The sequence below is a fragment of the Microcaecilia unicolor genome, chromosome 10 (assembly GCF_901765095.1).
Source record: "Microcaecilia unicolor chromosome 10, aMicUni1.1, whole genome shotgun sequence".
Classification (NCBI taxonomy): domain Eukaryota; kingdom Metazoa; phylum Chordata; class Amphibia; order Gymnophiona; family Siphonopidae; genus Microcaecilia; species Microcaecilia unicolor.
Window position 1 is genome coordinate 203,098,837 of NC_044040.1, and position 18,393 is coordinate 203,117,229.

The 18,393-nt window shown below is 40.8% G+C and overlaps 1 protein-coding gene across 1 annotated transcript in view; it reads left to right on the forward strand.

The window, feature by feature from the left end:
- The window catches only part of PIK3CA (phosphatidylinositol-4,5-bisphosphate 3-kinase catalytic subunit alpha), an 83,246-nt gene that overhangs the window by 9,659 nt on the left and 55,194 nt on the right, over positions 1 to 18,393 (forward strand). The window contains 4 exon segments of the mRNA XM_030215780.1: positions 1,976 to 2,420; positions 15,814 to 16,023; positions 17,488 to 17,603; positions 17,605 to 17,739. Of these exon segments, the coding sequence (XP_030071640.1) occupies positions 2,069 to 2,420; positions 15,814 to 16,023; positions 17,488 to 17,603; positions 17,605 to 17,739 (813 nt within the window). The 5' untranslated portion in view covers positions 1,976 to 2,068.

Below are 18,393 nucleotides of genomic sequence, written 5' to 3' on the forward strand. Positions count from 1 at the left end.
TTTCTCCTCCTTGGTACCATCTTTTCTTCTGAGGGTGGTGTCTCCGTCCATGTTTGGAGGTTTCACAAGCTGGATGTCCGGAGGACACTGCTTAAGTACTACCTCTAGGAGATGGACGTTTGTATTTTTTTCTCTCGGCCCACCTCTTTACTTTTCCATGGCCCTCAGAAGGCCTTCATTGCGAGGTGGATTAAGGCGGCGTCTGCTTACAGCGGCAAGAATTGTCCAGTGCGTCAGGGGCTCAAAGCCCACTCTACTAGGGCTCAGGCTGCTTTCTGGGCTGAGGCCCAGATGGTATCCCCTGGGGAGATCTGTAGGGTGGTGACATGGTCGTAGCTTCATTTGTTTGCTGGACAGAGCCCACTCGGACTTTGGTAGAGCTGTCATATAGGGGCCTTGTCTTGCCCCGCCCAGTAGATCTGCTTCAGTACATCCCATTGGTTCAGAACAGTGGCGCTGACATTAGGAGAAATTGTCTGACCTGATCTTTTTCTTTAGTCAGCGCCACTGTTCTGAAGTCCTGCCCTTGAGAGACCTCGACCCAAGGTTCTGAGTGTGCTCAGTGCTTCCTTTTCAGTGCTTAAAAAAAAAAAAAAAAAAAAAGTTCATTTTGTGATTGCCAGCCATGTGAGTTCTCATGATATGGCTATATCCTGGTGTATTCAGGATAGTGAGTGCCACTCTGTGGTGGTTTGCTTGCTTGATTTATCATTTTATTTGCAGTGGTTAGTGGGGCATGGGTATGTTTACAAAGGGATCTGCTGCTGCTTGGGACCAGAATGCATACTGGATTGTTCCAGGGAGCACCTCTTCTTATGCTGGTGATGTCACTGGCAAACTTCAGTTTACTCTTCCTCCACGAGAGGGTAACACTCATTGGTTCAGAAAGAAAAGAACATTATCAGGTAAGTCATAATGTCTTTCTGTCCACATCTGATAAATCTTTAATTTATGTTGTATAACAGTAAAATCCTCCCTATGTTAATGTTCATGTTAATATTTCATTATACACCTTGTCTGTGGACAATATCTGCTGTAGGTTGGGAGGGTTGTTACAATCATAGAAGAGAAAATCTTTGTGCTCTCAAATATTGTAAATATGCTTGATCACGTTCCATAAATTATTTTCCCTTAGATTTCTGTAATCGTTCTTGTTAGGTACTGTCGCCACTACCACATGGACCTTATGTGTAATAAGATAGGAAATGTTATCTTCATTAATTTAATATACCAGTTTTACTAGTGCCTAGCATAGCAGTTTACATTGAAAAAGAGACAGGGAAAAACAAAGGTTGAACCGCTCAAGGGTTAAGAGGAAGAAGATACAGATTTCTTGTCTATAATGTGCATAGTTCCACAGAGGGGCCCTTTTGCCCAAACAGCAGTAAAAAGTGGCCTTAGCGTGCGTACCCTTACAGGGGTCATTCCTGTGCGCCAAAGCCTTTTCTACCACATGGATAAAATGACCAAAATTCCTATTTTATAATTGGCCACGTCCTAATTTTACCATTAGCACATAGCCATTGAAACGGATTAGCACACAAAGCCCTAACCGCCACCCGTTATCTACGTGGTAAGGGCTCACTCGCAGAACACATGCTAATTGGTTAGCGTGCAGCAATGTAGTTGCACTAACCGATTAGTGGAGAACATGCTTACTCTGCCCCAGACATGCTCCATGAACAAAAAAAAATGTTTGTTTTTTAGCGTAATGGAAAATTTCCATGGTATGCCATTTGTTCCCTCGGTAAGCACATGTTGGTGCTTACCACAGCTTTGTAAAAGGGCCCCAAAGTTTGCTAAATGGTATGATTTTTTTTAATTGTGTTAAAATGTCATGGGGGTGTATATGGTATTTCTTTTTATTGACTTCTAAGGAGTTTGTTAAATGCAGCGTTTAACAGCTTTTGTATTGTACTGTCTGAGTTTCAGTATTTCTTTTACATATTTCCTTGTGTGTGTGTTTCATTTATAGGTCACCCTAGATTCATGGTTAAGTGCTTCAAGCTGTTCTCTTGATTTGTAAGATTACCACCTCTAAAAAGAAAGAGAGAGAAAATAAACAATCATGCCACCACGGCCATCTTCAGGTGAACTTTGGGGCATCCACTTGATGCCCCCAAGGATACAGGTAGAGTGTTTACTCCCTAATGGAATGATGGTAGGTTTAGAATGCCTCCGTGAGGCAACATTAGTGACTATTAAGCATGAACTATTTAAAGAAGCACGGAAATACCCTCTTCACCACCTCCTTCAGGACGAGTCCTCTTACATTTTTGTAAGTGTCACACAGGAGGCAGAACTAGAAGAATTTTTTGATGAAACAAGGCGACTTTGTGACCTTCGGCTATTCCAACCTTTTCTAAAAGTCATTGAGCCTGTGGGTAACAGAGAAGAGAAAATTCTCAATCGAGAGATTGGTAAGACACCCTTCATAGTTTTTTAAAACTCTGTATTTTTGTTGCATACTGTGAATGAATGAAAATTGAATCCAGTGTTCATTTTTAAATACATTTTTGTCTACTAAAACTGATGTCTTAACCCTACATTCCTTAGAATAGTGTTCTTCATTGTAAGGCCCGGGGGCCAGTGGCAGTCCCTATGTACCCTAAATGTGGCCACCTGACTTCTTCCCTTCCTACACCCATATTAGTTGTGTTTTCTACCTCCACCATTCAGCTTTCTGTAAGTTTGAGCCACATGTTGCTCAGACTCCTTCACTAGTCACATAAGACTGAGAGAGCAGCGTGGGAGCATATTGTGGCTGAGAGTCATGTGGTGCCAGAAGAAAGCAAAATAGCTGTTCAGAGGTGGCACTGTCAACAAGCCTATGGAGCTAATTTAGGAGGATTAAAAAAAAAAAAAAAAAACTTGTAGAAGAGCCATCTTGAAGGGATTGGAAGTGGAGACAGGATGCTGAATGCTCTGCTGTGGAGGGATTGGAAATAACTGGCATAGGAGAGTGTCCTGGGGAGAGAGGAGCTGGGAAACAACGATAGAGAATGTGTGTGTGTGGGGGGGGGGGGGGGGACATGTGCTTAGAGAGACAGAAAATATGTGTGGGAGGGCAGATTTATTTTAGTTACACTAATGACTTAAAATGCACCTGAGCAGTCAGGCCATCTGTATCAGAAGGGAATCCCCTCAGAGCAGATATCATTGGAGGTGAACTCTCCTGCCTCATGTGACATCCTCTTTGTCCACCAACAATCTTGGCTCTTGCACTGACCTTTTTGCCAACATTGCCCCTGCTAGAAAAATGGTTGAGATCTCTGCCGTAGAGTATGGAACAGAATTTAAAATATTCCATTGAGGGAAAGATAACCAAGTCTGTATGCGCTACTTAATTGAAAAATCAAGCAAATCTGTCTTGGATATATTTTACTATGACAATTCAGAAATTATATCATTTTGTTATGTTCATTATTGACATTAAATATTTCCATTTTGGCATATTTGTATTCTTTTGTTAGCAGTAACAGTATTGTGTTTTCCTCTTTTTATTTAGTAGGACATATTTGCTTTTGCAGTGACAGTATGCTTGCATAGTTCTGTTAATCTCTAAGACTAATACATGCCTGTATGCTCACATTACTCCACATTTGAAATGTGTTTATTGGTAGTCTGTTGTATGGCAGGTTTGGTTTAGGATGACTGTACTAACTTAAGGCACTGAAGGATGAGGGGCACCGGTACCTGAATTACTTGTTGAGCCCATGGATTACTATTTGGTCCCCTTGATCTACTGATCATGGCTTCTTGGTCTTGCCCACAGTTAAAGCATGTGCACCTAACCATGACCTGAGATAAAATCATTTTAGTTTGTCACCCAAAGATTGTAGAATTTCCTTCCTGTGGACATTCAGGCTGAAATAGAAGATCAAACCTTGCAGAAAAAGTAAAAATGTTTTAAGTTCATGGCTGCTTTTATGTAGTGTTGTGCATTTGTGTTTTTGTATTTGAGTGTATAGTGTTGTAATTGGTTCTGAACTCTTTTGGTGGGAATAGTGCAATATAAGTATCACTTCAAATTGTTCAGAATTCGCCAGTACGGTGGTTATGGAGTGGAGGAGTGGCCTAGTGGTTAGGGTGGTGGACTTTGGTCCTGAGGAACTGAGTTAGATTCCCACTTCAGGCACAGGCAGCTCCTTGTGACTCTGGGCAAGTCACTTAACCCTCCATTGCCCCATGTAAGCCGCATTGAGCCTGCCATGAGTGGGAAAGCGCAGAGTACAAATGTAACAAAAATCAAATAGATACTATTGGAGATTCTACATGGAATGTACGTGCAGGACGTCAGACTCACAGAAGCAGAAGCCTGTGCGGCCACATTGGTGATCTGCAAGGGCCGACTTCTACATGGAATGTTGCTAGTGGAATAGCTTTACTGAAAAAATTAGGACAATACCACTATCTTTGAAACAAATGAAATTTTACCAACTGAAGTGGCTCAATCAATAAACATTTACTCATACAACTTATTGTTTGAACTGTTTTTGACTATTTAACTTTTTTTGCCTTCTTTTTTTCTTTTTTCAGAAGGAAAAAAGCCTCTGTATTCCCGTTTTCAGTGCATATTAATGCCTGTCTACTGGGATAAAATCTTCATTGGCTCAAAAAACCTTCTATTATTTTTAATAAACACACTGTAACATTATGACAACACTTATCTTTTAGTGTCGTCCTTGCCGTTGCAATTTAGTTTCACTTTAAATATGCCGACGGGGTCCCGTTTCGCCGTGCAGGCTTTCTTTGTTTGCTGAAGCAGATTGACATCGCAGCAACAGATGTTTCCCTTGAGAAAGCCTGCACGGCGAAACGGGACCCCGTCTGCATATTTAAAGTGAAACTAAATTGCAACGGCAAGGACGACACTAAAAGATAAGTGTTGTCATAATGTTACAGTGTGTTTATTAAAAATAATAGAAGGTTTTTTGAGCCAATGAAGATTTTATCCCAGTAGACAGGCATTAATATGCACTGAAAACGGGAATACAGAGGCTTTTTTCCTTCTGAAAAAAGAAAAAAAGAAGGCAAAAAAAGTTAAATAGTCAAAAACAGTTCAAACAATAAGTTGTATGAGCAAATGTTTATTGATTGAGCTAGTGGAATAGCAACATTCCATGTAGAATCTCAAATAGTAGCAACAGTGGAGGAGTGACCTAGTGGTTAGGGTGGTGGACTTTGGTCCTGAGGAACTGAGTTCGATTCCCACTTCAGGCACAGGCAGCTCCTTGTGACTCTGGGCAAGTCACTTAACCCTCCATTGCCCCCTGTAAGCCGCATTGAGCCTGCCATGAGTGGGAAAGCGTAGGGTACAAATGTAACTAAAAAAAAATTTTTAGCCTGTCTAGATGTAAACATATTATAGCATGTTCAAAGCGATTTGAAATGGCTGCCCGTTGGTTACTGGATAAAATTTGTTAATAATGGTCCATTGTTCACTTTGAGAGTCCTCTTTTTATTAAAAAAAAAAAATATATTGCAGTGTTATATGCCACCATGACCCTTGTGGTCAGCAGTGGGATATGGTCTTTATTGTACTTTCTCTGCAGCGTTTGTGTCTGGATCAAACAAGAAAGGGAGCATTTTCTGTTGTTGGAGTAATTGAGTGGAACAAACTGCCTCTTAGGATAAAAAAAAAAGTCTTGGCTATCTTAGTTTAAAAGTCTGTTAAAAGATCATTTGTTGTGCTTAGCTTATGCATCTACTACTACTACTACTTAACATTTCTAGGGCGCTACTAGGGTTACGCAGCGCTGTACAGTTTAACAAAAAAGGACAGTCCCTGCTCGAAGGAGCTTACAATCTAAAGGACGAAATGTCAAGTAGGGGCAGTCAAGATTTCCTGAATAGAGGTGTAGTGGTTAGGTGCCGAAGGCGACATTGAAGAGGTGGGCTTTGAGCAAGGATTTGAAGATGGGCAGGGAGGGGGCCTGGCTTATAGGCTCAGGGAGTTTATTCCAAGCATGGGGTGAGGCGAGGCAGAAAGGGCGGAGCCTGGAGTTGGCGGTGGTGGAGAAAGGTACTGAGGGGAAGGATTTGTCTTGAGAGCGGAGGTTACGAGTAGGAACGTAAGGGGAGATGAGGATAGAGAGGTAAGGAGGGGCTGCAGATCGAGTGCATTTGTAGGTTAGTAGGAGAAGCTTGAACTGTATGCGGTACCTGATCGGAAGCTAGTGAAGTGACTTGAGGAGGGGGGTGATATGAGCATATCGGTCCAGGCGGAAGATAAGACGTGCAGCCGAGTTCTGAACGGACTGAAGGGGGGATAGATGGCTAAGTGGGATGCCAGTGAGGAGTAGGTTGCAGTAGTCAAGGCGAGAGGTAATGAGGGAGTGGACAAGAGTTCGGGTGGTGTGCTCAGAGAGGAAAGGGCGAATTTTGCTAATGTTATAGAGGAAGAAGCGACAGGTCTTGGCTGTCTGCTGGATATGCGCAGAGAAGGAGAGGGAGGAGTCGAAGATGACTCTGAGGTTGCGGGCAGATGAGACGGGGACGATGAGGGTGTTATCTACTTCATAGGACCTGGTTTGTTTTTTTTATCTCAATTGATGAATGTATCCAGAAACCATAGTTCAAAACGGCATACTAAAAATATGAATTTGTGCAAACTCAAAAAATTAAAAATAGAAAAATATAACCACTGTTTAAATGAATAATTTTGTGCTCAGTTTTTTTGGTGTGTTACAGTAACCCAAAGAGTTGAGAAGGTTTTTGACCGGGTTGGACGGGGTACCTCTCTGGCTTTGCTGAACAATCAGTTCCCCTGAAGACGCCGATTTACTGGTGAAACATGGCCTATGTTGGGAACAGGGAATTTTGAAAAATCACCTTTGCACTGATTCAGATGAAAAAGTATTACAGTAACTGTTGACTCAGTGCAGCGTCCACATATTATGATTCATTGAGGCGCTGCACTCGCATATTGGGAATTGAGTGAAGACCAGTAGTTCCGTCCACACCATATCTAAGCTAAGTAGTTTTAACACTTGTTCTTACAGTGTTTGAAAAGTTTGCTACTAAATGACAATATTTGGCTGGAGGTAGGGTGTGCGAGGATGTGAGTAAAGTGTGTATATGCTTCTCAACTCTTTGGGTTACAGTAACACACCAAAAAAACTGAGCACAAAATTATTCATTTAAACAGTGGTTATATTTTTCTGTTTTTTATTTTTTGTTTGCACAAATTCATATTTTTAGTATGCTGTTTTGAACTATGGTTTCTGGATATATTCATCAATTGCAATAATTGAAACCGATCTACTTTGGATACCCAGTACTTGGATTGTCCATCTGCCAGGTTGTGCTCTGAACACTGCTTCTGCTAATTATGTCTGTTGAACTACATTGGAAGATGTTATATTTATGTATATATTTATGTATGTTTTATCCTTTGCCCTGGATAAGGGCAGATTATAAATAATAAATCTAGGAGGTAGTGAGCAGATGGTCCTGAGATTTTGGAGATTATTCTCTGGACCAGCTATTAAATTTAAATATTGGTCCCCATTGGATAGAAAGTGCTAAATATTGGGAATTGCATTATAAGTTTTTACTGTATATGTATATCCGTCCCCATAGATCAAAAAATATGGGTTATCCAGCCACTGGGGCTTGCTTAAAAAAGTTCTGCTCCTAATGCTTCCTATAAACATTGTGTATGGTAGTGTCCTCAAATACAGACATTTTGGATGGCTGTCTGGGCCCGCTTGATTACTGTGTGTTGCACTTGCTGGCTGGCGCTCCCCCATAGATCTCTCTTGGATTTGATGGATGGCATTTTGGAGGGTGTGGCATTTTCAGTACTCCATTTGCGTAAAGCCTGTTTGATGGTGAAATGTTGTATATTGTTACAATGGATCGATACAGCCCCACCCATTGTGTCTCAATGGCGTAATCGGTTGTTTGAACTGCTTCGGATAGAGAAGATGACCTTATCATTGAGAGTCTGTCCTATCATCTTAAATAACTTGGATGTGTCATAGCTGCAGTCCATAGGCGAAGTTGCTTGCTTACTGGTTGTGAGCACAAAGGTTTGGGGAACTGATAGAAAGTTGAGTAATCACAACTGGTACTTGTGTGCTGTTAGGGGCTTATAGCCCATTTAGTTTTTTTTTTTTTTTTTTTTAACCAGGAGTTTTATTGAAAGACTTTATCACTCATACATTTTGACATAAACACAGCTAATCATTTCCAGTAGACAAAGTCAATTCTCCGAAGGCCATTTAGTTATTTTTAAACAAATGAGACCTGCTTGAAAAGAAAATATTTATTTTTATTATTTAGACTTATGAAAACCACTTGTCCCTGAAACATGTTCAAAACAGAACAATCCATTTGTACACAAGATATGATGGAGGTGAACATGTGATTTCATGTGCCCCAGTGAAAGGAGAGTTTAATTTTACTAATAAATTTTATAACACCAGGCTTCCTCGGGCAGATTACAACAACAATTAAGATGAACCCATCAGTAAACAGGATATCCTCACTGAAATCTGGCCATTACTGTATTGTGTAGAAAAATGAGCACAAAATACAGCCTTTTTATTAGTGCTGTTTCCACCAGCTACAATAATTTTTTGAAGCTGTTTTTAGTGATATTCAGTTTTTATTTCTTGATATTTATATCTACATATGAAACATTTCAAATAAATTAAAAGGCTGTCAAGTAAAAAAAGAGAAAAATCTCTATATATCTCTATATCTATCTATATATATATATATATATATATATATATATCTCCTCCACATTTTAAGGCACTGCTTATCCAAATGGAACAGCTTTTGACTTTTTACAGATGGACCATGCATAGGCAGTCCACTATTTCTAATAATCTTTTACTATTGCTTTCAACAGCGTTTGCTATTGTTTTGGGAGAACCAGTGAGTCTGCCTACTGCCTTGAACCCATATAATGGGCTAGATAACCTTGTACCATCTCCTGTTCTCAATCTAACCTTGGTTATAGACTGTGCAGCAGGAGGCAGCACGGATGGGAAATCACACCATTCGAGTTAAGCAGGTTAGGATGATGTCATTTTACTGCCATAAATTTTGAGGTTTTTATCTGTTATGATGGAAATCCCTGATACTGAAATTGGATTTTCTAATTGTTGTGTTCTGATTATAGCTTAAAATCAGAAGCTCTTATTGCAGTCAGATTTAAATAAAATATTGCCAGTCTCTCCTGATATTTGCTGAAGGGGATTCTATCTGGAGGTTTAAATACGTATGGTGTGATTGTACAGTTGAAGAGAATTTCTGCAAATGGTCAGGTGTTACCCTATCATAAAAGACCCCCCCCCCCCCCCCCCCAGTTGTATTTCTTGGTGATGGCAGCCAGAATACACATCTTTATGTAGGTGCAGTTGGTAAGGATCCCTAACCAGAAGAGCTATCAGAAATTTGACTTTGCAGACGTGAGAACAATTCTGTGTAAAGTAGGTTGCATTTTTGGGCTGCACTAAGAACAGTAAACACATTTGAACCAGCCTCCAAGCTGTTTTAAATTTTCATGTGATTTCCAGAATGTTTTCAAATAGTCTATAGCAAAAATAAATATGGTATTTTTAAATATGAGCTTTGTCTATCTTTAACTTAGTACAATTGGGTTTTGCTGATTACAGGGCTCTGCATACATCCTGTTCTATGTGGTACTTTAAAAAAAAATCACTTGGAATTTGAAGCCTTAATAAAAATAGAGGCTGGGAGAAGTAAACGAGTCACATCCTCACAGAGAGGAGTGGCCTAGTGGTTAGGGTGGTGGACGTGATCCTGGGGAACTGAGTTCGATTTCCACTTCAGGCACAGGCAGCTCCTTGTGACTCTGGGTAAGTCACTTAACCCTCCATTGCCCCATGTAAGCCGCATTGAGCCTGCCATGAGTGGGAAAACGCGGGGTACAAATGTAACAAAAAAAAAAAAAAATATCTAAAGACAACTCGGATGGAATATAAGTGGGGTGTAACAGAGTGCTTGTTTTAATCTTTCAAACACAAAAACAAGTGGACATTTCTTTGAAAGTAATGACCAGCAGATTGAACAGACACGGTAGAACATTTTTCCTACAATGCAAAATTAAGCTGTAGAATTAGTTGTCTACGATGTGGTCATGGCGACTAACATAGTGGGATTCAAAAGAGGTTTGGCCAGGTTTATGGAGGGAAAATCCCATAAATTGTTAGTGAGATAGACTTGGGGAGAGCTATTGTCATCCCTGAAAATGAGCTATGAAAAATAGATCTACTTTTTAGCATCTTCCAGGTATTTATGACCCAGAAATAAGAAAGCAGAGAACAGTGTTTAAAAAAAAAATGGACTAGAGAGGAGAGAGGGATGAACTGACACAGCAGGGTTTTCTTATGTTCAACACAAAAAATATACGTAGATCACTAATCTGTAAGATTACATGACACATAATAAATATGTATTCAAATGATCGCATGCATACCTGACCACCTTACTAGGAAGGTAAAGTGGGAGGATAATCTGATTTTCTTGTTAGGGTCTGTAAACATAGTCTCATATCACCAATTTATGCGATTTCATGATAGAATAGTTAAGTACCACTCTCATTTGCTATATCTATATATTGGGGACTGTACTGTTTCAGTGGTGGCCACGAGAGTGCTCTCTTTCTTCTTCTCTTTCAGTATATGTACTTTGTCCTCCTGTTTTGTCCTTTACAAGTGGGCTAAGTGGCCCCTGCTGCAGAACTAAGGGTTAAAAGGGAGCAGTGTTGGGTAAGGCTTTTCAAGGGGATGAGGAGTGCCAGAGAATGTAGTAAAAGCAGTTAGCATAGCAGGGTTTAAAAAGGGTTTGGATGGCTTCCTAAAGGAAAAGTCCATAGATTGTTATTAAAGTGGACTTGGGGAAAATCCACTGCTTATTTCTAGGTTCCCAGTTTACATCTGCTGTCCTAGAAGTTAAACCGTATACATATTCCCTTGACAAAGCTGAGGTATGCGAAACAGGCTCCTGTCGGGATCACGAGTATACCTGGGACCTAACTCAGATAAGTGACACAGATGTATTTTTCAATTTTGTTGTAAGGCAAACGACTGCAAGAGATGTGCCTGATACTGTGAGGACTGTAGCGGTATATAAACATGGAATGTTCCTGCAATTGAATAAGACTTAAATACAAGTGCTGTAGATAAATCACCCGTAGAGATAAATCAAACACAGAAAATAAAAAAAGTGATTGTAATATAAAAGACTTTTTGGATTGAAGGTATAGCACTGAACACTTATTTGTTAATTTTGCACTATGGGAGGCTGGGGGTAGTCGATGATTATAAATTTATTTATTTATTGCACTTGTATCCCACATTTTCCCACCTATTTCCCACTTATTTGCAGGCTCAGTGTGGCTTATAAATGGTCATGTAATGCAGGCTCACCAGTTTTGGTGGTAAAAACTGCCTAAATGACTATGAGACAACCCCTTTATTCCACCACCTGTGAGTTGTATTTCTAGGATAAGCGGCATAAAAGGTATTGTACTTTTTGGGGGATCTTGCCAGGTACTTGTGACCTGGATTGGCCACTGTTGGAAACAGTATACTGGGCTTTATGGACCTTCGGTCTGACCCAGTATGGCAATACTTATGGTCCAAGAAAACAGCAGGGTAGCCAATCCGCAAACTCCAAGATGGAAAGAACACAAAGCAGATCAGTACAGATAAAACCAAAGTTTAATGGAAAATGTGAGCTCACTATTTTAGTTTCCTTATTTTCCATTAAACTTTGGTTTTATCTGTACTGATCTGCTTTGTTTTCTTTCCATCTTGGCAATACTTATGTAGGTTTGCCTGGAAGGAAGGAGAATGTCGGGGATGGGTTGGAGAGATAGTGTTCTGATTATCAGCTGGAAAATCTCCATTGAATTTTCAGTGGGTCTCAGCTAGTGTCATAGGAGCCAGCTCTGTAGGTGCTGAGTACCCTCAATATTGAGCAATCTCCATTATGGCCATGGAAGGGGTAATTAATTGTATTATGGTTGGCACCCCCTATCAATTTGAAATGTTGGCGCCTAGTGACATAATGTTGCATTTGGATTTGAGGTTTAATTACTCGTCTTTGCAAACCCATGCTCAAGGTGATTTTACATCCAGGTATATTAAGGTAGGTCCCTGCCAAAAGGAGTATTTGCCATCTAAGTGGATTCTTAGAGCAGTGGAAAGCAAAGACACTGTTCAAAGTCATAAAGAGAGATTCTCAGTGAAGTGGGATCCAGGTTCTCATTTCACTGCACTAACCACTTAAGCCATTCTTTGGATATTTAGAGACAGTTTTGAATAGCATTCTTAGAGAAATCACTCGTTTCTCTTGAATTAGTAAGCACCAAGTATTGTGTAGTAAAAGCACACATGTAGCCCCCCTCCTTTAAGATATTAATTTGCCCCTAAAAGCCCTAGTTGTATACAATATTGTCCCAGAATGTGTATTTCACTTGTTTCCAGGTCTAGAATGTGTATGCTCAGACTTAAAAAAAAAAAAAATCAATTTGTATAAGTAAATAGATCCAGAAAATGCAAGACAATGAAGATTTAGCATTAGAAATAGGTTACAAGTATTTTGTCCATAGAAAAATGTAAGTGATTTTTTTTTTTAATGAGATCTTTGAGAATACCAAAAAGAAAGATGCTCACTTTTTAAAACCAATAAATGTACTATACATTAATACAAAGTAAGTAGTCTAGACTGCCCCAACTTGTCATTTCGTCCTTTAGATTGTAAGCTCCTTTGAGCAGGGACTGTCCTTTTTGTTAAACTGTACAGCGCTGCGTAAACCTAGTAGCGCTATAGAAATGTCAAGTAGTAGTAGTAGTAGTTTTCATCCCTGTCCTGCCATACTTGTTGACAGTTCCAAAATTCTCAGTATTTTCATTGCAGAGTCCTTAAGATTTATGTTACTTTATTGCATAAGTGTCTATGAAACTTAGACTATAACAGCAGAAAGATCATATTGCCAATCCAGTCTGCCCATACACACAAACAGCCCAGTCTCTGCAATTCCTTCTTCTCTCTCAAAGATCCTCCGTAGTTATCCCATGCTTTTAATATCCTATATAATAAAACGCACCTCCAACATTCTGAAGCTGACTGCATGGCTGAGGCATTCCTGCTCTCTGTATCCATCTCCTGAATTGACATCACGTACTTCCTGGTTTGTCACAAGCAGAAGTGACCAACCACACGAGGTTTCTCGGCTTCAGAATGTTGGAGGTGCATTCTATTAAAGAGGATTGGTCAGTTCCTTGAAGCACAGCCAGAGCTCAGCGTCCTGCACAGTAACACTCAGACACCAGAGGGAGGGGGGGGGGGGGCCTGACACCAGAGGTGGGGGAGGTATCTCTGTCACACACACACTCTCTCACATTCTCTCTCTCACAGTCAATGTCTCTCTCTCTCTCTCTCTCACACTGTATCACTTTCATATTCTGTTTCACACAGTCACTCACACACTCTCTTGGTCTCATACACTCAGTCTCACAGAGAGTCTGTGTCTCGCACACACTGTATCTGTGTGAATCTCTCTCTCTCACTGTGTCTCACAGACACACTCGCACCCAGACTCTCTCTGTCTCACACATGGACATTCACTCTCTCTCTCTCGCACACACTGTATCTGTGTGAATCTCTCTCTCTCACTGTGTCTCACAGACACACTCGCACCCAGACTCTCTCTGTCTCACACACGGACATTCACTCTCTCTCTCTCACACACACACACACACACACAGTCACTCACATACACACTCCGAGGAAAACCTTGCTAGCACCCGTTTCATTTGTGTCAGAAACGGGCCTTTTTTACTAGTATGTGTGTGTGTGAGAGAGAGAATATCCTTCTCTTGAAAATATCCAATAGTAGATTGCTTATGAGAGAATCTAAACAACTCGTTGGTCTACAAAAGAGAAAATATCAGTGCTAGATCCAAGGAAATGTACATAGTATGTGGAACGTTCAAACTGTATGAGCCCATTGCGTTGGCTATGGATGGATACATAATGTATATCCATCCTGATTACAGACAAGAGAACCAGCAAATATATAAAATGCACATTTTCACACAATACCTGCTGATGAACAATAATCAGATGATACACAGTGTATATTCTGAATGCAGATGAAACACCTATACTCTAGTACATTTGACATATAACATATAGTGCTTGTTGATAATAAGCAATGAATAAAAATTCTAGTGGAATATAACAGGTTCTCTTGAGAGAAGTATAAAAACTTCACATCTAGCACAATACATTTTTGATAAGACATAGTGTATACTAATGGCATTAGGTGCAGACGGTATCTAAACCTGTGCACATGCCTACGTATACCAAACAAGTTTGTAAATTTTGAAGTGTATATGGTAACACTCGGCTAAGATCGGTATGAACCACTGCTGGGTAATTATAGAATGTGGGTAGTCTTACTATGAATAAAACAATGCACTTCTCTTTAAAGCGATGATGCGGTCTACAGAGACCAAACAGAATGAGCTGATGTAACGGGATGGAAATAAAATGTATCAAACTGTGCTAGAAATAACTCTGTGACAAATATAAATAGATAAGCAAAATGAACGTGGCACTAAAGAGCGCTGATGCCTGCCCTTTTAAAATAGTGAAGAAACTGAGTATTGCGAAAAGCTTAAAACTTAAATGAATGAGACAAGAATTGGAGACCAGAAAAAATTGCTAATGCACCCCAACTCACGTGAACAGTGTGCAAGAAATAGGAAAGAAAAATGTTAAATGAAAGCGAAGGAAAAATGTAGTGCGTGACAAAGCCCTTGTGTCGAGTCTCCAACCAGTATTAGTTCCTTTCAACTTTTGACGTTTCCTTATCTGTTCCTGGATCACATGGTCTGTTTCCCACTGTTAGCATGGTTTTTATTTTTTAATTCTCGCTTGATAATCATTGCAGCTTCAGTGGTTGATGGGGCACCGATGTGCATTACAAAGGGAGCTTCTGCTTTGGCAGATGCAGCATACTGAGGTTTTCCTCAAAGTACCAGACCTTACGGTGAGGTCACTGGAAAGAGATCCATTTTTTGTTCTCTACCTCCATCTGCTGGTAGGAGTTGATGCTCATTTAGAATGGTGCAACTGACTACAGGAAAGGAAACAAGACGTATAACTTCAGTTAAGGTGAAATTTGTTTTGCATGTCAAGTTTATTGCGGAAGTAAATAAAGAACTTTGTTAAAATACTACCCAAACAATCATTCCAAATGCAGTAATTATTAAAAGGTATACGAGGTTTGTTGCTTTTAAAATGACAGATACAAGAGAAATGGAGGACTATAAAATTGTACCATTGAGTATAACTGGTATTTGGTGGCCAAAGTTTTGTGTTTCTGGGGATTATTGATCTAAATACATTTATATTCTGAAATCTGTTTTGTAAAAGCTGCTTTCATCACCCCACAACAATTTGTTACAAAATATGCTAAAATGCAAGAATTGTCCTATCCATTGAATCTATTAGCATTTATTAAATAAGTTTTTAGTACAAAGAGAGATGTTTACAAAGGTGCGTTAGCGTTTTTAACGTGTCTGTAAATTTAAGGCACGTTAAATGCTAACGTGCCTGTGCATTTCTATGGGCGCTGCTTAGTAAGTATCCATTTGACATTTTCCTGTTATTTTTTGTAGGGCAATGGTTACAGGTAATGCCATGAGTGAAGCTGATACAATACAAGGGCTCACATCAGTTAAAAAAAAATATATATATATAGATGGCTTCTTTACTGTAATTTACAAAAAGATCTTTGTTCTTATGAACACCCTGCAGGGTTTGCAATTGGCATGCCTATCTGTGAATTTGACATGGTAAAAGATCCTGAAGTCCAGGAGTTTAGAAGAAATGTCCTAAACGTTTGCAAAGAAGCTGTGGATCTTCGTGAGGCAAATGGACCCCAGAGTAAAGCATTATATGTTTACCCTCCTAATGTAGAATCATCACCAGAACTTCCAAAACACATATACGCAAAACTAGATAAAGGTAAGGTAACAATTCTCAGGATATAGTTCTATAGTCTAAACTGGGAATGATGACGAAAAGTTTGTCTGCTTTTCGTGGAAGACAAAGCCTTAAATGATAGCCTCGAGCGGGGCTTGACAGACACCAGGTTCTGGGTTGCTATGGTGATTATTAAAAAGCCTGGTGCTTAGGGTTTGCACCCTGAACATGTGTAGCTTGGTCCAGGCTGTGGAAAGCAGCAGGCTCTCTACTTTTCCCTCTTTCTCCACTCCAAAGCGGCACCTCCGATGCACACATCCTTCTCCCATCCCGGTCCCCGACCTGGTGCTGATCAGAAGTGGAAAGAAAGAATGATAACGCATCCGACCGCAGCCGCCTCTTCTGCTGCCCGCTGCTGAATATGAAATTTGAACCTTGTGGTTCAAATTTTGCATTTAGCACAAAATTGACTGGGGAAGAAATGTGGCTAGATGGCTCAGCCACTCTTTCCTTCCGCTCTTTCCCAGGCCAGGGCTGTGGTGGGGGGGGGGGGGGGTCGAGGCAGTGAGAGCTAGGTGGCTGTGTACAGCAGGGGTTGTGGGGTGTGGAGGAGATAGAGCTCGAGTGTCTGTGCTGCAGGGGGAGCAAGCTCTAGATGTCTTGTTTACCATGGGGGAGGGAGAGAGCACTGGGTGTCCGCTGTGGGAGATTGGGAAGGAGCAGTTGGGTGTCTGTAGGTGGGGAGAAGGGACCTGGGAGTCTGTGTACCATTGGGGGGTGGGAGGCAGGGCTGCCGAGAGACTGAGCCGGGCCTGAGGCAGGGCCACTGCTGCTGCCACTGCCCCCCCCCCCCCCCCCACCAGAATTGCCACTGCCCCTCTCTGCAATTCCACATTCCTTGGCTGACAGGGGTCCCCAGGCGCCCCACCAGTAGAAAAAGCTATCCTCCAGCGCTGGTCTTTACTCTGCTGTATTGCCTGCCCTGCCTCTGCTGCTGCTTTTCTCCTCATGTCGCGCATGCTCAATTTCATCAAAACTGAGCATTCATGATGTGAGGGGAAAAGCAACTGCAGGGCAGGCAATATGGCAAACTGAAGAACAGTGCTGGAGGAAAGCTGCTTCTGCTGGCAGGGCCTGAGGACCCCTGCCAGCCAAAAAAGAGGCCCTGAAGCCCTGTGTCTGCTCCTCCCCAGCCTCTAAGGGGGGGGGCCCGGCACCAGAGTTTTCTGTCTTTTGTTCTTGTTGGGATGCAATCACCTGAGTTCTGTCAAGAGCAGGTGAGAGAGGGAGACCCTGGCGCCAGGCCCCCCTTGGATGCCAGGGCCGCGGGAATCTTGCCCCCCCCCCTTGCTTCTCTGCGTGCAGGGGGAGGGGGGAGGAATTCAAGAGGAGGGACAGGAGCCGTGTGTGGGGGAAAAATTAGTAGGTAAGATCTAATTTCTCCTTCTGTAGACAGAAATAAGTTGTCAAATGTGCATGTGGCCTCAAATGTAATTGTTTTTACAGGTCAAATAATTGTGGTGATTTGGGTCATCGTATCTCCAAACAATGACAAACAGAAATATACGCTAAAGATCAATCATGACTGTGTGCCTGAACAAGTGATTGCTGAAGCAATCCGAAAAAAAAACAAGAAGCATGTTACTGTCTCCTGAACAACTAAAGCTTTGTGTCTTAGAGTACCAGGGAAAGTATATTTTAAAAGTATGTGGCTGCGATGAATATTTGTTGGAGAAGTACCCCCTGAGTCAGTATAAGGTAAGTACCTTGTTTATGATTGATCCATTACATGCAACCTTTGTAAGGAACTGAAAGTGCAGTGTGGTGTGGTGAAAGTTCAGTGAGCTGATACTTTACTTGGCTCACTGAAACTTCCAAGTTCCACTAGTACACCTTCTCTAGAACAGTCATGAAATGTAGTTTTCTTCTAGAACTTACAACCGATCTAAACTGCATCTTCCAAATCAATTGCTAATTGTAGAATTGTTAATAAAGGAGGTTTCTGGTCCCCTGTGGAAAGCAAACATACAAAATTTAAGCCCATTAGTAAGTGTATTTGGATTTTAGATTAAACACTTGTCAAATTCAATCTCAAGGCAAGTCACATACAGGTATAGTTGGTATTTCTCTTTCCAAAAGGACTTACAATCCAAATTTTGTACATGAAGCAGTGGAGGATTAAGTGACTTGTCCAAGGTCACAAGGAGTGTCGAAAGGAAAAGGGAGATTTGAACTCTGGTTTCATTGTTTTTCACTTAGCCAATATATAAAAAAATATATTGTTGTCTATATCTGTATAGTATCACCTTTACTGCTCTCTCCAGTTTTCTTGGAGTTGAAAGATTTATTTTAGGGGCTGGAAATTTTAAAAATGTTCACAAACTTATGAATTTAGCGTTCTCATAGCTATGG